At 38.8% G+C, this 17,183-nt stretch overlaps 1 protein-coding gene and 1 long non-coding RNA gene across 14 annotated transcripts in view; one reads left to right on the forward strand and one right to left on the reverse strand.

The window, feature by feature from the left end:
• CAST (calpastatin) overlaps positions 1 to 17,183 on the forward strand; it is a 104,023-nt gene that overhangs the window by 83,993 nt on the left and 2,847 nt on the right. For 7 of the 12 annotated variants that reach the window (XM_032476350.1, XM_032476339.1, XM_032476370.1 and 4 more), the window contains 8 exons: positions 176 to 226; positions 397 to 468; positions 1,533 to 1,631; positions 3,161 to 3,268; positions 4,500 to 4,592; positions 6,303 to 6,347; positions 6,721 to 6,813; positions 8,052 to 8,123. In XM_032476350.1, the coding sequence (XP_032332241.1) occupies positions 176 to 226; positions 397 to 468; positions 1,533 to 1,631; positions 3,161 to 3,268; positions 4,500 to 4,592; positions 6,303 to 6,347; positions 6,721 to 6,813; positions 8,052 to 8,123 (633 nt within the window). The remainder of the gene's footprint in view (positions 1 to 175; positions 227 to 396; positions 469 to 1,532; positions 1,632 to 3,160; positions 3,269 to 4,499; positions 4,593 to 6,302; positions 6,348 to 6,720; positions 6,814 to 8,051; positions 8,124 to 17,183) is intronic. The other 5 variants (XM_032476361.1, XM_032476374.1, XM_032476365.1 and 2 more) reach the window with 3 other exon arrangements.
• Positions 1,978 to 9,184, reverse strand: LOC106730996. 2 transcript variants are annotated; one of them, XR_004318595.1, is made up of 4 exons: positions 7,929 to 9,184; positions 6,414 to 6,523; positions 5,441 to 5,549; positions 1,978 to 2,485 (listed from the first exon to the last, which is right to left on the reverse strand). It is a non-coding gene; the product is annotated as an uncharacterized LOC106730996 (long non-coding RNA). The 2 variants fall into 2 exon arrangements; XR_004318594.1 differs by lacking the exon at positions 7,929 to 9,184 and having other exon boundaries at positions 6,414 to 7,890.

Raw genomic sequence — 17,183 nt, forward strand, 5'->3', positions numbered from 1 at the left:
TGAGTTAATCAGAGCATATTTCCTGGTGAGAGAATCTGTTTCCTGAAATGGTGAATCTTAATTTACAGTGTACATCATCAGGTATCACCTGTCAACCTCTGAGAATGTTTACAAGGCTGCATACTTAGGATACATGCAAAATGACTCTGCCGTGCTTTTCTCCCCCCCTGCATAGGATAAAGATGGAAAACCACTCCTGCCAAAAGAGCCCAAGGAACCGCTTCCAGTAAGCAAGCCAGTTTTCTCTGAGTGTCTCTTTCTCCTTTGGCCCTGACTGCGAATGCAGGAAGGCATAGCTTTCTGTTTAATGAGCTGATGAGTATATAAACAGTGACATCATTTTGAAGGGGAGACAAATGAGGTGTTGTTTGTTGACATATTTCCTGGTTCTTACAGCCCTTGAGTGAAGACTTTCTCCTTGATGCTTTGTCTAAGGACTTCACCGGTCCCCCAAACACTTCATCTCTTGTAAGTCCTCTGATTTTATTTCTTTACTTTTAGGGTAGCAGAAACTTGTAACTTAAAATCTGACATGGGAGTTGAGGAAACAGTCACAAAATTAATGGCCCTCAACTCATCACAGCCATTAAAAATGTGCTCCATCATGACATACCCGTCCACCACAGTGGATGTTATCAGTAGTGTAACTAATTGAACCAGTGAGCACACACTCTTATTAAGTACACCTATGAAAAGAGAATTTAAAATTGAGTTGTCCAATATATTTGAAAAATAAGTGCATAAAAATATTTTAAAAAATACTGAAAAGCATTAAAAAGATTAACCCAACTAAACACCAGAATTTATTATACAGTAATGATAAAAATATAGTTCTGATTCAGAAAGCAAAGCCACAGGTCAGTGGGGAAAAAAAATCCAGAAATGAACATAAATGACAGATTAAATCTTTACAATGAGAAAAGGAGTCATTATTTCAGAAAGATTCTGAAATATACTATTTAACATTAAGAAAAAATGATAAAACTGAAACCTCACACCAGATAGCAAGTATTAAAGCAACAGGAGCACACCACTTTATACCCAGTACATTATCCAAGTTAAAAATAGGCGATAAATACCTAATTCAGGCAAGCAGGGCTGTGGGAAACGGGCGTGCCCATTTATTGCTTTTGGTGGAATGACTTTCTAGCAGCTTTGGGGAGGGCAGCTGGCAGAGTAGAGCTGGACTGTAAAAAGCGCCACTTCTAGAACTTAAGGCAACAAATTACAAAGAAAGCAAACCACCTAAATGTACGACCAGAAGTGTGTGAGCAAACCATGAAACTCAAAGGCACTAGCTTTCTGAACCCCTTTTAGAATAATGTGAATAGGAGATTGTGTAAAATACCGCTGTGGAGTAGGAAGTGGAATAAAAATGGCGCTTAAGACGCTATGTTGCTGTGCTTCCGTCTGGATCGAGAGAGTAGCAGCATTAAGCTCTAGTGAGAGTTGTATTTAAGTGGCGGCGCTGTGGCACAACTTGTATACAACGTATTACTGATCAGAACCTTTTTATTATTTTTTCATAAAAGCAGTTTGAAGATGCTAAACTTTCAGCTGCCGTCTCTGAAGTAGTTTCCCAAACCCCAGCTCCAACCACCCAGGCTGCAGGTCCACCCCCTGACACTCAGGTAAGCATCATATCTTAAAATATTTGTTTTCTCAGTAGCAACAGCAGGAAGAAAGGAAACAGGAGTCCTGCTTAGAGTACGTAAAAATAGACCCAAGTGTTGGAAGAGTAGGGACCTTGCGTTTCAGAAGAGATGAGGCTGACAAGTTAGGGAGATGACAGAATATCTGAAACAATTAAACACTGTATGTGGAAGTATTTTACACCCAGTGAAGGAGCTTAATACTGTTGTTGCCTTATTAGAATTGAAAGTGCAATAATGTGTGTTGTGTATATATTCCAATTATTAGATTTTTAAAATTCTTTAGCTTTCCTGATAGTTGATTTTCTCCTCCTTGAAATTTTTCCTGACACAGGCTGTAAATACTACCTATTATTTAACCTCCAGTTTATTTTATGGAATGACTCAGGGTTTGAGCTTCTGCCTGCTCCCCCAAATTCACCCATCTGTTATGGAATAGCATTGTTTTCTTCCCATTCACACCAGTAAAGACTTGTCATTTTCACGCTAGTAATAGAAAAACCCAGCATCAATATTGTTGTAATTATTTACATGTTCTGAGGCAAGACTGGTGGAACCAAAGCTTTTCCAGACTTCCCTGATTAACTTTCTGTGCAGTACCAAATTATACATTACCCAGGAGACCACGGCACATCAAAAGACAGATTTCCCTAAACCAGATCCCCATCTCTTCTGGTGAAGAACAAGTGCCTCATTTGCTCATTGGAGATGAAGTAGCCTTAGTGAAGTCAGCTCTGCTTCCTTTCCTTTTGATGTAGCTTCAAAGCTTGCTTAGTGCTGTCCTCTGAGATTCTGAGTGAGTTTGCATCCTGTTGGGTCAGGCTTCGGATCATCTGAAAATAGCCAGAGGCACAAATGACAAAGCCCAGACCCCGCTGTGGGTAGCTGCTATAATCCTGGGCTCTAATGAAGGACTTAAAACCAGTAAAATGCTCCCTTCTCCATGTGTGTGGGTGTGTGTACATACACACACTCACAATGACAAAGTCCCCGTGCAACAGAGAGGAGGAGCCATTAATAAGCAGGCTACCATTTCCACTTCAGTTTATGTATTTTTTTTTATTGAAGTACAGCTTACAGTGTGTCAGTTTCTAGTGTACAGTCATACATGAACATATATTCATTTTCACATTTTTTCACCATAAGCTACTACAAGATACTGACTATAGTTCCCTGTGCTATAAAGTATGAACTTGTTTATCTACAGTTCTTAATACTCAGGTTCTAGGTTCCTGCTCTGATTGAGCTATTATTAAACATTCAGAGGTCTTTTGGGAAGAACCTGCTTTTTTTTTTTTTTTTAAGAAAAGTAAGATGGGTGGGGTAGCAGGTGCAAAGACGGAGAAAGAGCACCAACCCCAGACTGCAGATCCCATGCCGTCCGCCCCCTACCCGTCTCCCTGGGAAGATCCCGTGAACCTGTGGGAGCCTTAGTGGCACTGCTGGGGCCACACTCCAGCAGGTGACCTGATTTGGCTAACCAGTGCCTAATTCAGATTAATTTCTAGCAGAGTGACAACAAAGAATTTGACGATGCCCTGGATCAACTTTCTGACAGTCTCGGGCAGAGACAGCCGGATCCAGATGAGAACAAACCAATAGAGGATAAAGTCAAGGTAAAAGAAAAAAATCACTAGTAAGGGAAAATGTACGATTTCTACCCTACCCCTCCACACAAAAGGTGAAACCACCCTGACTTTGCCTGGAGCCACTGAACAGCTGGAGAACTTAAGTCTCATTTTCTCCCACTGTGTGGTCTAGGCGGTGTCCATTTCCCCTCTGAGGACTGTGCCGTGGCATGGCATCAGGCCAGTGTCCTCTCAGTGAGACCAGACTCTGTGACTGTGGACAAGCACAGGTCTGCTTTGTTAATTTTAGTCTCTTCCTGCATTATCTTTGCTTGGTTTTATCTGGCATTAACTGTATCTTACATCTGAGGCATATGTGCATTTGTAGATTGACAAGTTGTGTAAATGTAGTGACATGTCTTCTCTGCCCTCATCACTAACCACGTGCAAACTCCTACAGGAAGAGCACGTCGGACCAGGAGGGCAGCACCACAGAGGAGTCTGTAAGATGCAGGCTGTTAACTCTACATATCTGATACAACATGTATAAGTACTAATTTATACTTAATATACAGTACTTACCTTTCTGGTTCTAAGTTAAAGGATTGTTAACAGACCAGCCAAACCTATGCTCCAAAGACAGCATTTCAAAGAATCCTTAGGTCTTGATTCTACCACTGTCATAGAAATATTGAGGTACTTAAAAACCTATATTTGAAATATGAAACTAGAATGATACAGAAAAGTAAAATCTGTACCCCGCCCCTGGGGAATCTGACAGAAGCCAGCCACGCCGCAGTGAGGCAGGGATGCTAGGAGGTGGGTGCCGTTCACGCAGCAACAGGCATTTCTTCACCTGCCAGTCAGCCAGCACATCCCTTCAGATCTGCCTCTCGTCCTGGTCTTTCTGGGTTGCTTATAGTCAAGGTTGTAAATAGTGCCTCTAAATGCCAGGATAGAGCAACTTGATTTTTTTCTTCAAAAAGCAAATTTGTACCCTTGGGTTCTATCTCCTTACATGGTTTCTGAGGATAATTATTTAATCATTTATTTCAATTTAAAATACAGGTAAAAAATTCAGATATGGATTGACATACATAAGCACTATTTTTTTTCATTAACTTAAAGTCGGTTGAAGTTGTTCTGTTGCTTAGAAAATTTTAAAAGACCATATGTTTTACCTCAAAAAAGCACAATCAATGCTGAATGCTGCATTTTAGCATGCACTCTCTAAGTGAAGGCAGAAATGAATAGTGATGATATATTTCCATGTTTACAGGAGAAAGCTAAAGCTGAACATAGAGACAAGCTGGGAGAAAGAGATGACACTATCCCACCTGAATACAGACATCTCTTGGAGAAGGATGATGAGGTATCTGAGGGCACTGTCTAGGTTGGATATGTACTAAAGCTTTCAAAATTCAAACCGCACTTGAAATGACTAGGAGGTACACTGTAACAACAGCATAATTGTAACACGACTGACTGCGTTCAGTGTGTCCCCACTGAACAGGCTGTCTAGAATTCTGTTTAATATTTATTTGAGCCAGTATCGTTAGATGTTTACTCTGCTGGGCACTGCAGCATAGAGTTGAATAATGTTCAGTCACTCACTGATGCTTAACAGTGATTCAGAGGCATGAATACAGATGAATTCTCTTTACACGAAAAGGCTATAAAAAGAATGATATTTGTAACTGACGCAGTCTCTCTGCTGAAGGAGAGAAGGGAAAGGAGCTAGTATAGAGTAATTAATAGAGCAAATATGGCTCCTCTAAGACCTGTGGTCCCCCTTTCTTTGTCCACACCACCCCTGGCACTGTTGAGAGTGAAGATAGGCAACACCATATTCCCAATCACACATCCTATTTCTATACCTAAATAAAGTCTGTCAGGAAGTCTGTCTTTGTCTTTAATATGGAAGCCAGTTTTTCTTGGGTCAACCTGGTCCAACCCTACCCCTTCCTATTTGGCTCCTAGTTGCAAGTCCATTAGACGTTAAATAACCCTTTCCAGGTCTGTCATCATATAAAAACAGGGAAGTCCAAATTCTGTACTGATTCATATGGGGGCTTTGACACCCTGGTTGACAGAGTATTACCAGCATCAGTCCTCCTTGCTTGCATTCAGTATTCAAGATAGTAATTCTGCATCCAGCTAGAATTAGCTAGAATTCTCCCTGCTGTTTTCTTTGGGAAATTTATTTTTTAGTGTCCTTACCTTTGTAGATGGGAAAAATCCCTGATGAGTGTTCCTTGTAATCCTCACTGAAAAGAAAATCTATCTCTAGACCATTCCGGTGCCTCAAATGCTTTCGAAGTATAGTAAGCTAGAGTAGACAAGCATATAGGAAATTAGCAAAGAAGACACAAAAACACAAGTTACATTTCTACTTAAGATGTTACAAAAAGTAACATACAGTGGCAGAAAGTTGCTAAAATAGTGTTTCCTTTACTTTCAGGACCAGACACACCCTTGCATTTTCCCAAAGGCTAGTAAAACAGCTACAGGGTAGTTAATTAAGCAGAGCTGGTGAAGCAATAGTAGGGGCCCAAGTCTCTCAGTTGCTGCAAATCTTACAGTCATCCCTCCGTATCCACGGGGCATTAGTTCCAAGACCCACAGACAGCAGAATCTCTGAGGATGCTCAAGTCCTCTAGTGGCAGAGTATTTGCATATAATACTATACCTATTCTCTTCTATACTTATAAGTAATCTAGAGATGATTTAAATACCTAATACAGTGTAAATATAAATAGTTGCTGGCATGCAGCAAATTAAAATTTTGCTTTTTGGAACTTCCTAGAATTTTATTTCCACAAATATTTTTGATCTGCTGACGCAGAACCTGCCAATGCAGAGGGTTGACTGTACTCCATTTCAAGTCTCTGGAGCAGAGAGGGTATATAGCTCAGGGGTGGAGCACCTGCTTGGCATGCATGAGGTCCGGGATTCTACCCCTAGTACCTTCATTAAAAAAAAAAAGATCAAGTCATCCATTGGATAATAGATTGCATACTGACCTCACCTAAGTCAACTTTTACAGAAGTTTGTTTAACCAATAGTTCGCTTTGTTTCTAAGGACAAATCAGCGAAACCACCTACAAAGAAGCCCGAGGCATCAAAGGTAAATACTATAGCTATGTTTAGCAACTTGTACACTTTAGAAATGTAAAATTTATTGAATGCCTACCTTACGCTTCGTATGATGCCAAGGCCTATGTATGAGTGCACTGTTTCTGTCTTCCCAGGCAGTTCCATTTTTCAGATTAGAAAATCAAAGCTCAGAGAATACTCAGCAACCTGTAGAAAAGAGTAGAAGAAAACAGTTGTCAAGATTTTCCTGTTTCAATATCTCTTTTATAATATACTAGTTTGCTAGGAAAAGAATGTCAGCAAGGCTGTATTTGAAACGTATTTTCAGAGATGTGGGAAAACATACCACAGAGCATTCGGGCCTTGTACTTCTTCACTGATGGTTGTTTCTTTTAATACCTCAGAAACCTGCAGAAGCCCAAGACCCCATTGATGCCCTCTCAGGGGATTTTGACAGCTGTTCCTCAACTACAGAAACCTCCCAGGACACAGCAAAGGTACTGTGCTTTTTTGTACTGACTTTCTTTGAATGTGTGTGTCCATATATAGAATTTCAGACTGTAAAATGAATTGATGCCATTGAGAACTTGAAAAGAAAAAAACAACTATAATTCTGCTACCCTACAAACACTGTTATTTGGTATATCTCTTGTCTTTTTCCATGTTTTATCTGGTTGTACTTGGAGTCCAGATATAATACACTGCTTAACATTATTTCATAAATGTTTTCCATGTTAATCTCCATAGCCACCACTTTTGATTGCCACACCTTACTTATTGCTGTACAACAGTAATGTTTTCTCTGTGTTCATTTAAAATGAGAGCAGTCCCCAACTAGACTGTGCCTATGGCCCTCTGCAGCTGGCTGACTCACCCGTCAGCCACTCCGGGAAGACTTCTCTGACTGCTTTTCCCTTCCCAGGCCAAGGCCGCCTGAGCTCTCCCTGCTCTCTGGGTTACCTGTAGCGTGCGCGTCACACCAGAGCTGTGTGCAGCAGTGATGTGTCTGGTGCCTATATGCTCAGCATTAGCTGGAGGCCTGGTACGCAGCACGTGCGTAAAAGTGAATGAAAAAAATGGGTACTCCAACAAGTGTGGCATTTTCCATATAAAGAACATCCTTCTGTAAATCAAATAGAGGGAAAAGTGGTGCCCTTGTTATTTTGAGAATTAAAATTGTACATCTGGTTGCTATTGTTTTGGCTGTTATCAAACATCTCAATCACTGCATTAGCAGTCTTCCCCGTATTGGGTGATTGAATTTCTAGACCACCTCAGCATCCTATTTCTTACTCCGGGAACCTCATAAATAATGCTTTTTTGGTGAATGGACTTCATTTTTTGTATATGACTTGCCCCAGCTCTCTCTGGTTGCTTCTATAACACTGAAAAAAACAGTGTCCTATTGGTACATGAAAACTAGTCCTGATAGAAATAAGCTCTTTTTGATGAGCAAAATGCAGTTTGGGTGAATCACATGTCATGAAAATTGGCAGAGCCTCAAGTGTGACTCACCTTCTCATTTTGATCCTTTTTACCTCCTACCTTAAGCATCTGTGTACATTCACTATTGTTCAAAAAATCATGACTGAGATACTCAATTTTCCATTACTTAATGACGTGGGAGATTCCAGGCTACTGAAGAGGACAGTCTGGATTGATCCGCCTGCAGCAGTGGTTAGCTGCTGGAAGGACTGGTGACAGCAGTAGCCTCATTACATTTCCTTTGCTTTAGGACAAAAACAAGAAGACGGCTTCCCGCTCCAAAGCACCCAAGAATGGGGGTAAAGCAAAGGACTCTGCAAAGGTAAACAGCAGTGAATAGACTACAGATTAGCTTCGCAATTACATGGAGTGGCACTGGTCCTTCATTAATGGGATTGGGATCTATTAAAAATTGTTTTACTCTAAAGCACTAGCTGTCCCCTAACATGTCTAGCTAAGGAAACTGAAGTTTTAAAGACATTTATTTATTTTTTTAATAAATAAATTTAGAAATCGAAATGAATGTTCTTAATACAATTCAAGTTTCCTGTATTCCCAGCTCCTGTCGCACAAAATACAGATGAGCTCCCTATCATTTGATGGTTCCCGATGTCGGCTGAACAAGCTGTGCTAGTCTGGAATCAGTGTAGTCCCTCTGCCCTGCCTCAAATCCCACAAACTCCCTTCCAGCCAAATTCCCCACTGTGTGCAGGCAGCCTCTCTTTCTGCTTCAAAGAGAAAATTGAGGCTACTTTGCAGAACATAACCAAAATCCCCTTCACAAACTGCCTCCTAGCCCTTTGCCCTTTGCCCTTCAGCCCCTTCTTTCTCTCAGGGAGTAACTCTCCAGTAACTTTGTCTCAATTAATTCTTTACCCCTGTAGTGCAAGCATGTTTGAGTTCTTTCATCACTTCAAAAGCAATCCTCCACCTTATAAGCCCTGTCTCCCTCCTTGCCTTCACCTTCTTGAAAACTCTGTGACTCCTGCTTCCTCCTCTTGAGCTCTGCCTGAGAACAGCAGTGACATGCTGGTTGCTGTATCACTGATTCCCTGTCAGCCCAAGTTTACTTCCTCTCTCACAGCGGTGTATGCGGTTGGCATCAGAGCTGCTGCTGTAGTGGTTGGAGACTTCAGGGAAGGTTGGGGTGGGTGAATCTACTTTATACCCTCACCTCTCCAAAGACCCAGACCACCTTAAAATTACTCAAACTGTGGTCAGGGAAACAACAGAAGTGGGACCTAAAAGTTGTCTAATCCAAATTCTAAGAACATAGGATTCAAATGGTTATGACTATGATCCCAAGTACAATGAAAAATTAAAGGTACAAATTTAAAAACAACAGTCCAAATGCATCAAAACTCTTAAAAACAAGATAGTGAGTTCTGGTTCAAAATGGTGACCTAAGGAAGATCCTCAACTCACCTTGTCCCACAGACACCAGATCTACAGCTGTATATGGAACAACTTCCTCTAGGGAAAAAAAGAAAACCCAGATTAGCTGAGTGACTCCTACTCATCTAGCAAATGAGAGAAAGCCCACATTTAAGAGGGTACAAGAAGCTGGGACAGTCTCACCATAAATTCCACACCTAATAGAGCAACCCACCAACAAGAGGGAACTCAAAACCCAGAGCTTCTCCTTGAGGAGCAGCTTCTCCTTGAGGAGCAAAAAGTTTGAACCCCATTATCAGCACCACAGCCTTTAAGACCCTCCAAGAAATGAGCCCCAAAACACCTGGCTTTGAAAGCCAATGGAGCTTGTGTCCATGAAGACCCATACAGCTATAGCAAACTGAGAAACTGTTCTTAAAGGGCTTGTGAGCTCATACTTATCTGCCCACCCCAAAGCCCAGTACAACGGCAGCTGACTGAAAAGCACCTAGACTTTCCGTGAAAGAACCTTAATGACTTACCCTATCCATAGACGCATGCAGGGATCTTCTGAAATACTTTTCAGGATGGATGGTGCCATCTTTGCACCCTTCTCTGCACTGCTCCAACTAGCTGGTATATCCCAGAAAGGAGCTTGAACCCTCCACTGCCCACCCACCTCAATTTTTGCAGCTCCTGCAGGGAGACACCTCTAGATCAAACTGACTCTAGGAACCAGTGGGCTTACGCTCATGAGTCCCAAAGAACTGTAACCAGTGAATAAAGTTCTATCTGGCTACCTCCCCCAGGGCCCTGCAAGATGGAACAGTTCAAGGAGCACAGTCTCTTAAAAGAAACTCCTAGCTTACCTGCATAGCCGCAGCCTGAGGGAGGGGCAGGCTTCTGATTAAATACACATCTAAGGCCAACTGTGATCCTTTCCAGAGACTTCAGAGGGTGAGCACTGTTTGCACACGCTCTCTGCAACTATTTAGAGTACCAGTATCTCCCAGAGGGGAGACTTTACAGGTGTCTCGTGCCCCAGTTTTTGTGGCTGCCACCCAGGTGATGCTGCTTGATCACCAGGCTCTGTTGGCCAGCATGGTTGCATTACTGGGTCTCACAGAACTGTAGCAATCAGAGATGTAGTTCTTAGCTGGCTACCATCCACAGAATACTGTACAGACAGCAGACTAAAACATATCCCCAGTCTTTCTGTGTAAGAGGCCTATTTGCTTGTCCTGTCAAGACCAAGAGCTTTGGTCTTGAGGGACAGGCTTCAGGCTTGGCACACATCTAGGGGCCTACAGATGTACCCTTAGGGATCTTAAGCTGGTGCTCACTGTCTTTGTGCTGTCCCTCCACCTCATTCTAGGCCACCAGAATTTCCTAGAAAGGAGTTTGTATCCTCACATAGAGGACCAATTTTTGTAACTGCTACCCAGGGGATACTTCTCAATTGCCTGGCTCTGGCAGCCAGCAGGACTGATGCTTCCAGTCCTGCAAGACTATATATATTTGCATATTTTAAAAGCTGCTACCTGAGGGACTGGCTTCCATTCAGCCTGAATCTAGGCAATGAGATCCTCCCTCTTGGGACATTGACAGGTCTTGGCACACCCAGAAAGCAGCTACTGTGAACCACTAAAAATAGGCTGGACAGTCACAAAGTTTGAGAGACAACTAAGAGCTAGGGCAGGGTGGAACCGTAAGGTTCATCTACACGAGGCCATTCCTTCAAACTGGGAGAGGTGGTAGTTTTATCTAGCGCATAAAAACCAACACAGACTCAAGGAAAATTACCATAGGAATATGTTCCAAATGAAAGAATAAGATAAAACCTCAGGAAAAAATCTTAATGACATAAGTGACTTACCTGATGAAGAGTTCAAAATAAGTCGTAACAATGCTCACCAAACTCAGGAGAGGAATGGATGAACACAGAACTTCAACAAAAAGGGAAAATACAAGAAAGTAACAAATAGAAGTCACAGAGCTCAAGAATACAATAACTGAACTGAAAAATACATTAGAGGGATTCAACAGCAGACTAGATGAAGCAGAAGAAAGGATCAGTGAACTCAAAGACAGAGCAATGGGACTCACCCAATCAAAGTAGTAATAAGAAAAATGGGAAAAATAGTAGATAGCTGAAAGGCTTTCTGGGACATCACAGAGACCAACATTTGCATTATACAAGTCCCAGAAGGAGAAGAGAGAGAGGGACAAAGAGATTATTTGAAGAAATAATCTCTAAACCTTCACTAACCTGGGGGAGGAAACAGACATCCAGATCCAGGAAGCCTAGAGAATTCCAAATAAAAACTGAAAGACACCCATACCAAAGACACATTACAATTAAAATGTCAAACATTAAAGGAGAAACTGAACCTATAGCAAGAGAAAAATAACTTTATATACAAGGGATCCCCCATAAGACTATCAGTAGATTTTCAGCAGAAACTTTGAATGTATCATTGCCACTCCCTTCTGACCTGCAAAGTGCCGAAAGAAAAAACTTCCAACCAATACTCTTCCCAGCAAAGTTGTCATTCAGAATTGAAGGAGAGAAAAAGTTTTCCTGACAAGCAAAATCTAAAGGAGTTCATCAGCACTAAACCAGCCTTATAAAAAAGGATGCTGTAATCAGTAACAAGAAAACATGAAAGTACAAATCTCACTGGTAAAGTAAAATATACAGTAAATTCAGAATAACCCAATGTTGTAAAGGGATGGATTAATCACTTATAAAGCTGGTATGAAAGTTAAAAGTAATAAAAAATAACCAAAACTACAATAATTAAGGGATACACAAGATAAAAATATGTAAAATGCACATCAAAAATGTAAAATGTCGGGGAGGGGAGTGAAAATGTAGAGCTTTGGAATGCATTCAAACTGAAGATTTTATAAACTTAAAACACTGCTAAAAGTTGTTATATGTAAGCTTCATGGTGGCCACAGAGTAAAAACTATAGTGGATACACAAAGGGTAAAGAGAAAGGAATTTAAGTGTATTACTTTAGAAAATTATCAAAGCACAAAGGAAGAGAGCTAGAGAAAGAAATGAACTAAGAAAGACAAAACAGTCAGAAAACAATTAACAAAATTAGCAGTAAGTACATATTTATCAATTACTTTAGAAGTAAATGGACTAAGTTATCCAATCAAAAGACAGAGTGGCAGAATTGGTTAAAAAAAAAAAAGCAAAACAAGACCCATCTATATGCTGCCTATAAGAGACTCACTTCAAATATAAGGACACACACAGACTGAAAGTGAACAGACAGAGTAAGATATTCCATTTAAATGGAAACCAAAAGATAGCTGGGGTAGCTATACTTATTACGGACAAAATGATCTTTAGAACCAAGACAAAGAGGAATGTTAAATAATGGTAAAGAAAAATTAACATTTATAAGTACTTACACACCCAACATAGGGGCACCTATATACATATAAGGCAAGTATTAACAGACCTAAAGGGAGAAATAGCAATACAATAATGGTGTCAGGGACTTTAATACCTTATTTTCATTAATTGATAGATCATTTAGACAGAAAATCAGTAAGGAAACACTGGCCTTAAATGACATTATACCAATGTATTTAACAGATATATACAGAATGCGTGATCCAAAGCTACAGAATACACATTTTTCTCGAGTGTACGTGGAACATTCTCCAGGATACACATCATATGTTAGGCTGCAAAACAACTTAATTTAAGAGGACTGACATCATATCAGGCATCTTTTTGACTACAGTTGTATGTAACTCAAAATCAATTATAAGAAAACTGGAAAATCCACAAATACATCGATTTCCTAAACAACATGCTACTCAACAACCAATGGGTCAAAGAAGAAATCAAAAGAGAATCCAGCAAATATATGTATATGTATGCATGACTGGGACATTAAGCTGTACACCAGAAACTGACACGTGGTAACTGACTATACTTCAATAACAGAAAGAATTCAAAAAATACTTAAGAGACAAATATAAATGAAAACACAATATATCAAAACTTACAGGATACAAAAAAAATAGTACTTTAGAGGAAGTTCATATGCTTACCTCAAAAAACCAGAAAAATCCCAAACAACCTAACTTTATACTTTAAGAAACTAGAAAAAGAATAACAAATGAAGTCCAAAGTTAGTAGAAGAAAGGAAATGACAAAGATCAGAACAGAAATAAATGAAAGATTAAAAAGACAACAGAAAAGATAAACAAAGAGCTGGGGTTTTGTTGTTTTTGTTTTTGTTTTTGTTTTGAGAAGATAAAATTCACAAACTAGCTAGACTCAAGAAAAAATGGATTCAAATAAAATCAGATGAAAAGGGGTCAGTACAGCTGATATCACAGAAATCCAAAGGATCATAAGGAAGAATAAACAATTATACACCAACACATTGGACACCTAGAAGAAAGAAACATACAACCTACCAAGACTGGATCATGAAGAAAAAGAACATCTGAAAAGACCAATTACTAGTAAGGAGATTGAATCAGTGATCATAAACCTCCCAACAAACAAGTCTAGGATCAGAGTCCAGAGTGCTAACCATTACACCATGGAACCTCTCTTAAAAGTCTAGGATCAAAGAGCTTCACTGGTGAATTCTACCAAGTGTTCAAAATGGAATTAATACCAATCCTTCTGAAATTCTCCCAAAAAATAGAAGAGAAGGGAATACTTCCAAACTCACTTTAGAAAGCCAGAACTACGCCAGGGCACCAGAAGAAAAGAAAATTACAGGCCAGTATCCCTAATGATGAACAGATGTATAAAATCCGCAGCAAAATATTAGCAAACTGAATTCAGTAATACATTAAAAGGATCACAGACCTTGATCAATTGAGATTTAGTCCAAGGATGCAAGGGTAGTTCAACATCTGCAAATCAGTCAGTGTGCTACACCACAGTAACAAAATGAAGAATAAAAATCTTATGATTATCTCTTTCGATGCAGAAAAAGATCTGAAAACCAATATCCATTTATGATTAAAAAAAAAAAACAAACCTCTTAACAAAATGAATACAGAGGGAACATGCCTTATCATAGTAAGGGCCACACATGACAAGCTCATAGCTATCATCATACTCAATGGTGAGAAGACGGAAACTTTTCCTCTAGGATCAGGAAAAAGACAAGAATGCTCCCCCTTCACCACTTTTATTCAACATAGCAAGTAAGCAAGAAAAAGAAATTAAAAGCATTCAAACTGGAAAGGAAGAAGTACAACTGTCACTATTTGCAGATGACATGATATTATATAAAGAAAACCTTAAAGATGCCACCAAAAACTATTAGAACTAATAAATTGAGTAAAATTGCAGGGTATAAAAATATACAAAAAGCAGTTGCATTTCTATACACTAATAATAAACTACAAGAAAGAAAAACAATTCCATTTACAGTGGCAATACCTTAGAATAAATTTAACCAAGGTAAAAGACCTATCCACTGGGAATTATAAGACAGTGATGATAGAAACTGAAGAAGACACAAATAAATTGAAAGTTATTCCATGCTAATGGATTGGAAAACTGTTGTTAAAATGTCCATATTACCCAAGCAATCTACAGATTCACTGCAATCCCCATGAGAATTCCAAGGGCATTTTTCATAGAAATACAAAAAATAATCCTAAAATTTATATGGAAACACAGAAGTCCCCAAGTAGCCAAAGCAATCTTGGGAAAGAAAAACAAAGCTGGAACCCCAGTATTCATAGCAGCACTATACACAATAGCCAAGACATGGAAACAACCTAAATGACCATCAACAGATGACTGGACAAAGTTGTGGTATATTTATACAATGGAATACTACTCAGCCATAAAAAATAAAACAATGCCATTTGCCGCAACATGGATGGCCTAGAGATTGTCATTCTAAATGAAGTTAGCCAGAAAGAAAAAGAAAAATACCATATGATATCAGTCATATGTGGAATCTAAAAAAGAACATTAATAAACTCATCTGTAAGACAGAACAGACTCACAGACATAGTAAATAGTTTTATAGTTATCAGGGGAAAAGGGGTAGGAAGGGATAAATTTGAGAGTTTGAGATCTGCAAGTGTTAACCACTAACTATAAAAATAGATAAAAAGAAAACAAGTTTAGTCTGTATAGCACAGGGAACTATATTCAATATCTTGCAATAAACATTAATGGAAAAGAATATGAAAATGAATATATGTATGTATATGCATGACTGGAACATTGTGTTAAATACCAGAAATTGACACACTGTAAATGACTGTACTTCAATTAAAAAAAAAGTGACTTGACAAAGACAACTATCATATGGTATCAATTACATGTGGAATCTTAAAAACGATAAAAATGAACTTATTAACAAAACAGAGACAGACTCACGGACATAGAAAACAAATTTATGGTTAAGAAAGGGGAAAGGAGAGGAGAAGGATAAATTGGGAGTTTCAGATTTGCAAATATTAACTACTATATATAAAAGATAAACAACAAGGTCCTACGGCAGAGTATAGGGAACTATATTCAATAGCTTGAAGAATAACCTATAATGAAAAAGAGTATGAAAAAATATATATATATATACACACATATATATATGTATAACCAAGTCACTATGCTGTACACCAGAAACTAACACAAAATTGAAAATCAACTATACTTCAATAAAAAATTTAAAAAAAACAAAGCTAGAGGCATCATGTTCCCTGATTTCAAACTATATTAAAAGCAGTAGTAATCAAAACAGTATGCTATTGGCATAAAAACAGACACAATGGTCAATGGAACAGAATAGAGAGCCCAGAAATACATCATTGAATAAATGATCAATTAATTTATGATAAAGGGGCCAAGAATATACAACGGGGACCGGACAGTCTCTTCAATAAATAGTGTTAGGAACTGGATCTCTATCTAAAATCATACACAAAAATTAAAATGGGTTAAAGACTTAAATGTAAGACCTGAAACCATAAAACTCCTAGAAGAAAATATAGGCAGTAAGCTCCTTGACATCAGTCTTGACAGTAATTTTTACGGATTTGACACCAAAAGCAAAGGCATCAAGAGCAAAAATAAGCAGGTATGGCTACATTAAAGTAAACTCTGCAAAGGAAATGATCAACAAAATGAAAAGGCAACCTACTGAATAACAGGAGAAATTTTTTGCAATCATGTATCTGATAAGGGTTAATATTCAAAATATAGAGGGACTAATACATCGACAAAATACAGAGTTCAAATAAAAAAAAAAGCAGAGGATCTAAATAGACATTTTTCCAAAAACAATATACATATAGCCAACAAGCATATGAAAAGTTGCTCAGCATTACTAAGCATTAGGGAAATACGAATCAAAACCACAATGAAATACCACCTAACACTTGTTAGAATGTCTGGCACTGAAAAGAAATGGGAAGGGTGTGGAGGAAAGGGTACGCTTATGCACTGTTGGTGTGAATGTATATGTTGGTATAGCCAGTATGGAAAACAGTATGGAGGTTCCTCAAAAAATTAAAAATAGAACCACCATACAGTCAAGCAGTTCCACTTCTTGGTATTTATCTGAAGAAGATGAAAACTAACTTGAAAAGATATACGCAATTTCATGTTCATGGTGGCATTATTTACAGTAGCTAGGTATGGAAACAACCTAAGTAAGCATCAATGGGTGGATGGGTAAAAATAAATATGGTATATATGTATATATAGTATGTATGTATACACATACATACACACACAAATGGAATATTATTCAGCCACAAAAAATCAAATCTTGCCTTTGCGATAACATCGATGAACCTTGAGGGTTTCATGCAAGTGAAGTCAGTCAAGAAAGTAAAACACTATAATCCCACTTATATGTAAAATCTAAAAAAATAAAAACAAAAACAAAAAGTGAGCTCACAAATTGATGGTTGCCAGAGGTAAGGGATGGGGGATAGGTGAAATTGGTGTAGGGGGTCAGTAGTGGCACAAACTTAAAATAAGTCATGG

The sequence above is a fragment of the Camelus ferus genome, chromosome 3, assembly GCF_009834535.1.
Source record: "Camelus ferus isolate YT-003-E chromosome 3, BCGSAC_Cfer_1.0, whole genome shotgun sequence".
In the NCBI taxonomy this organism is placed as follows: Eukaryota; Metazoa; Chordata; class Mammalia; order Artiodactyla; family Camelidae; genus Camelus; species Camelus ferus.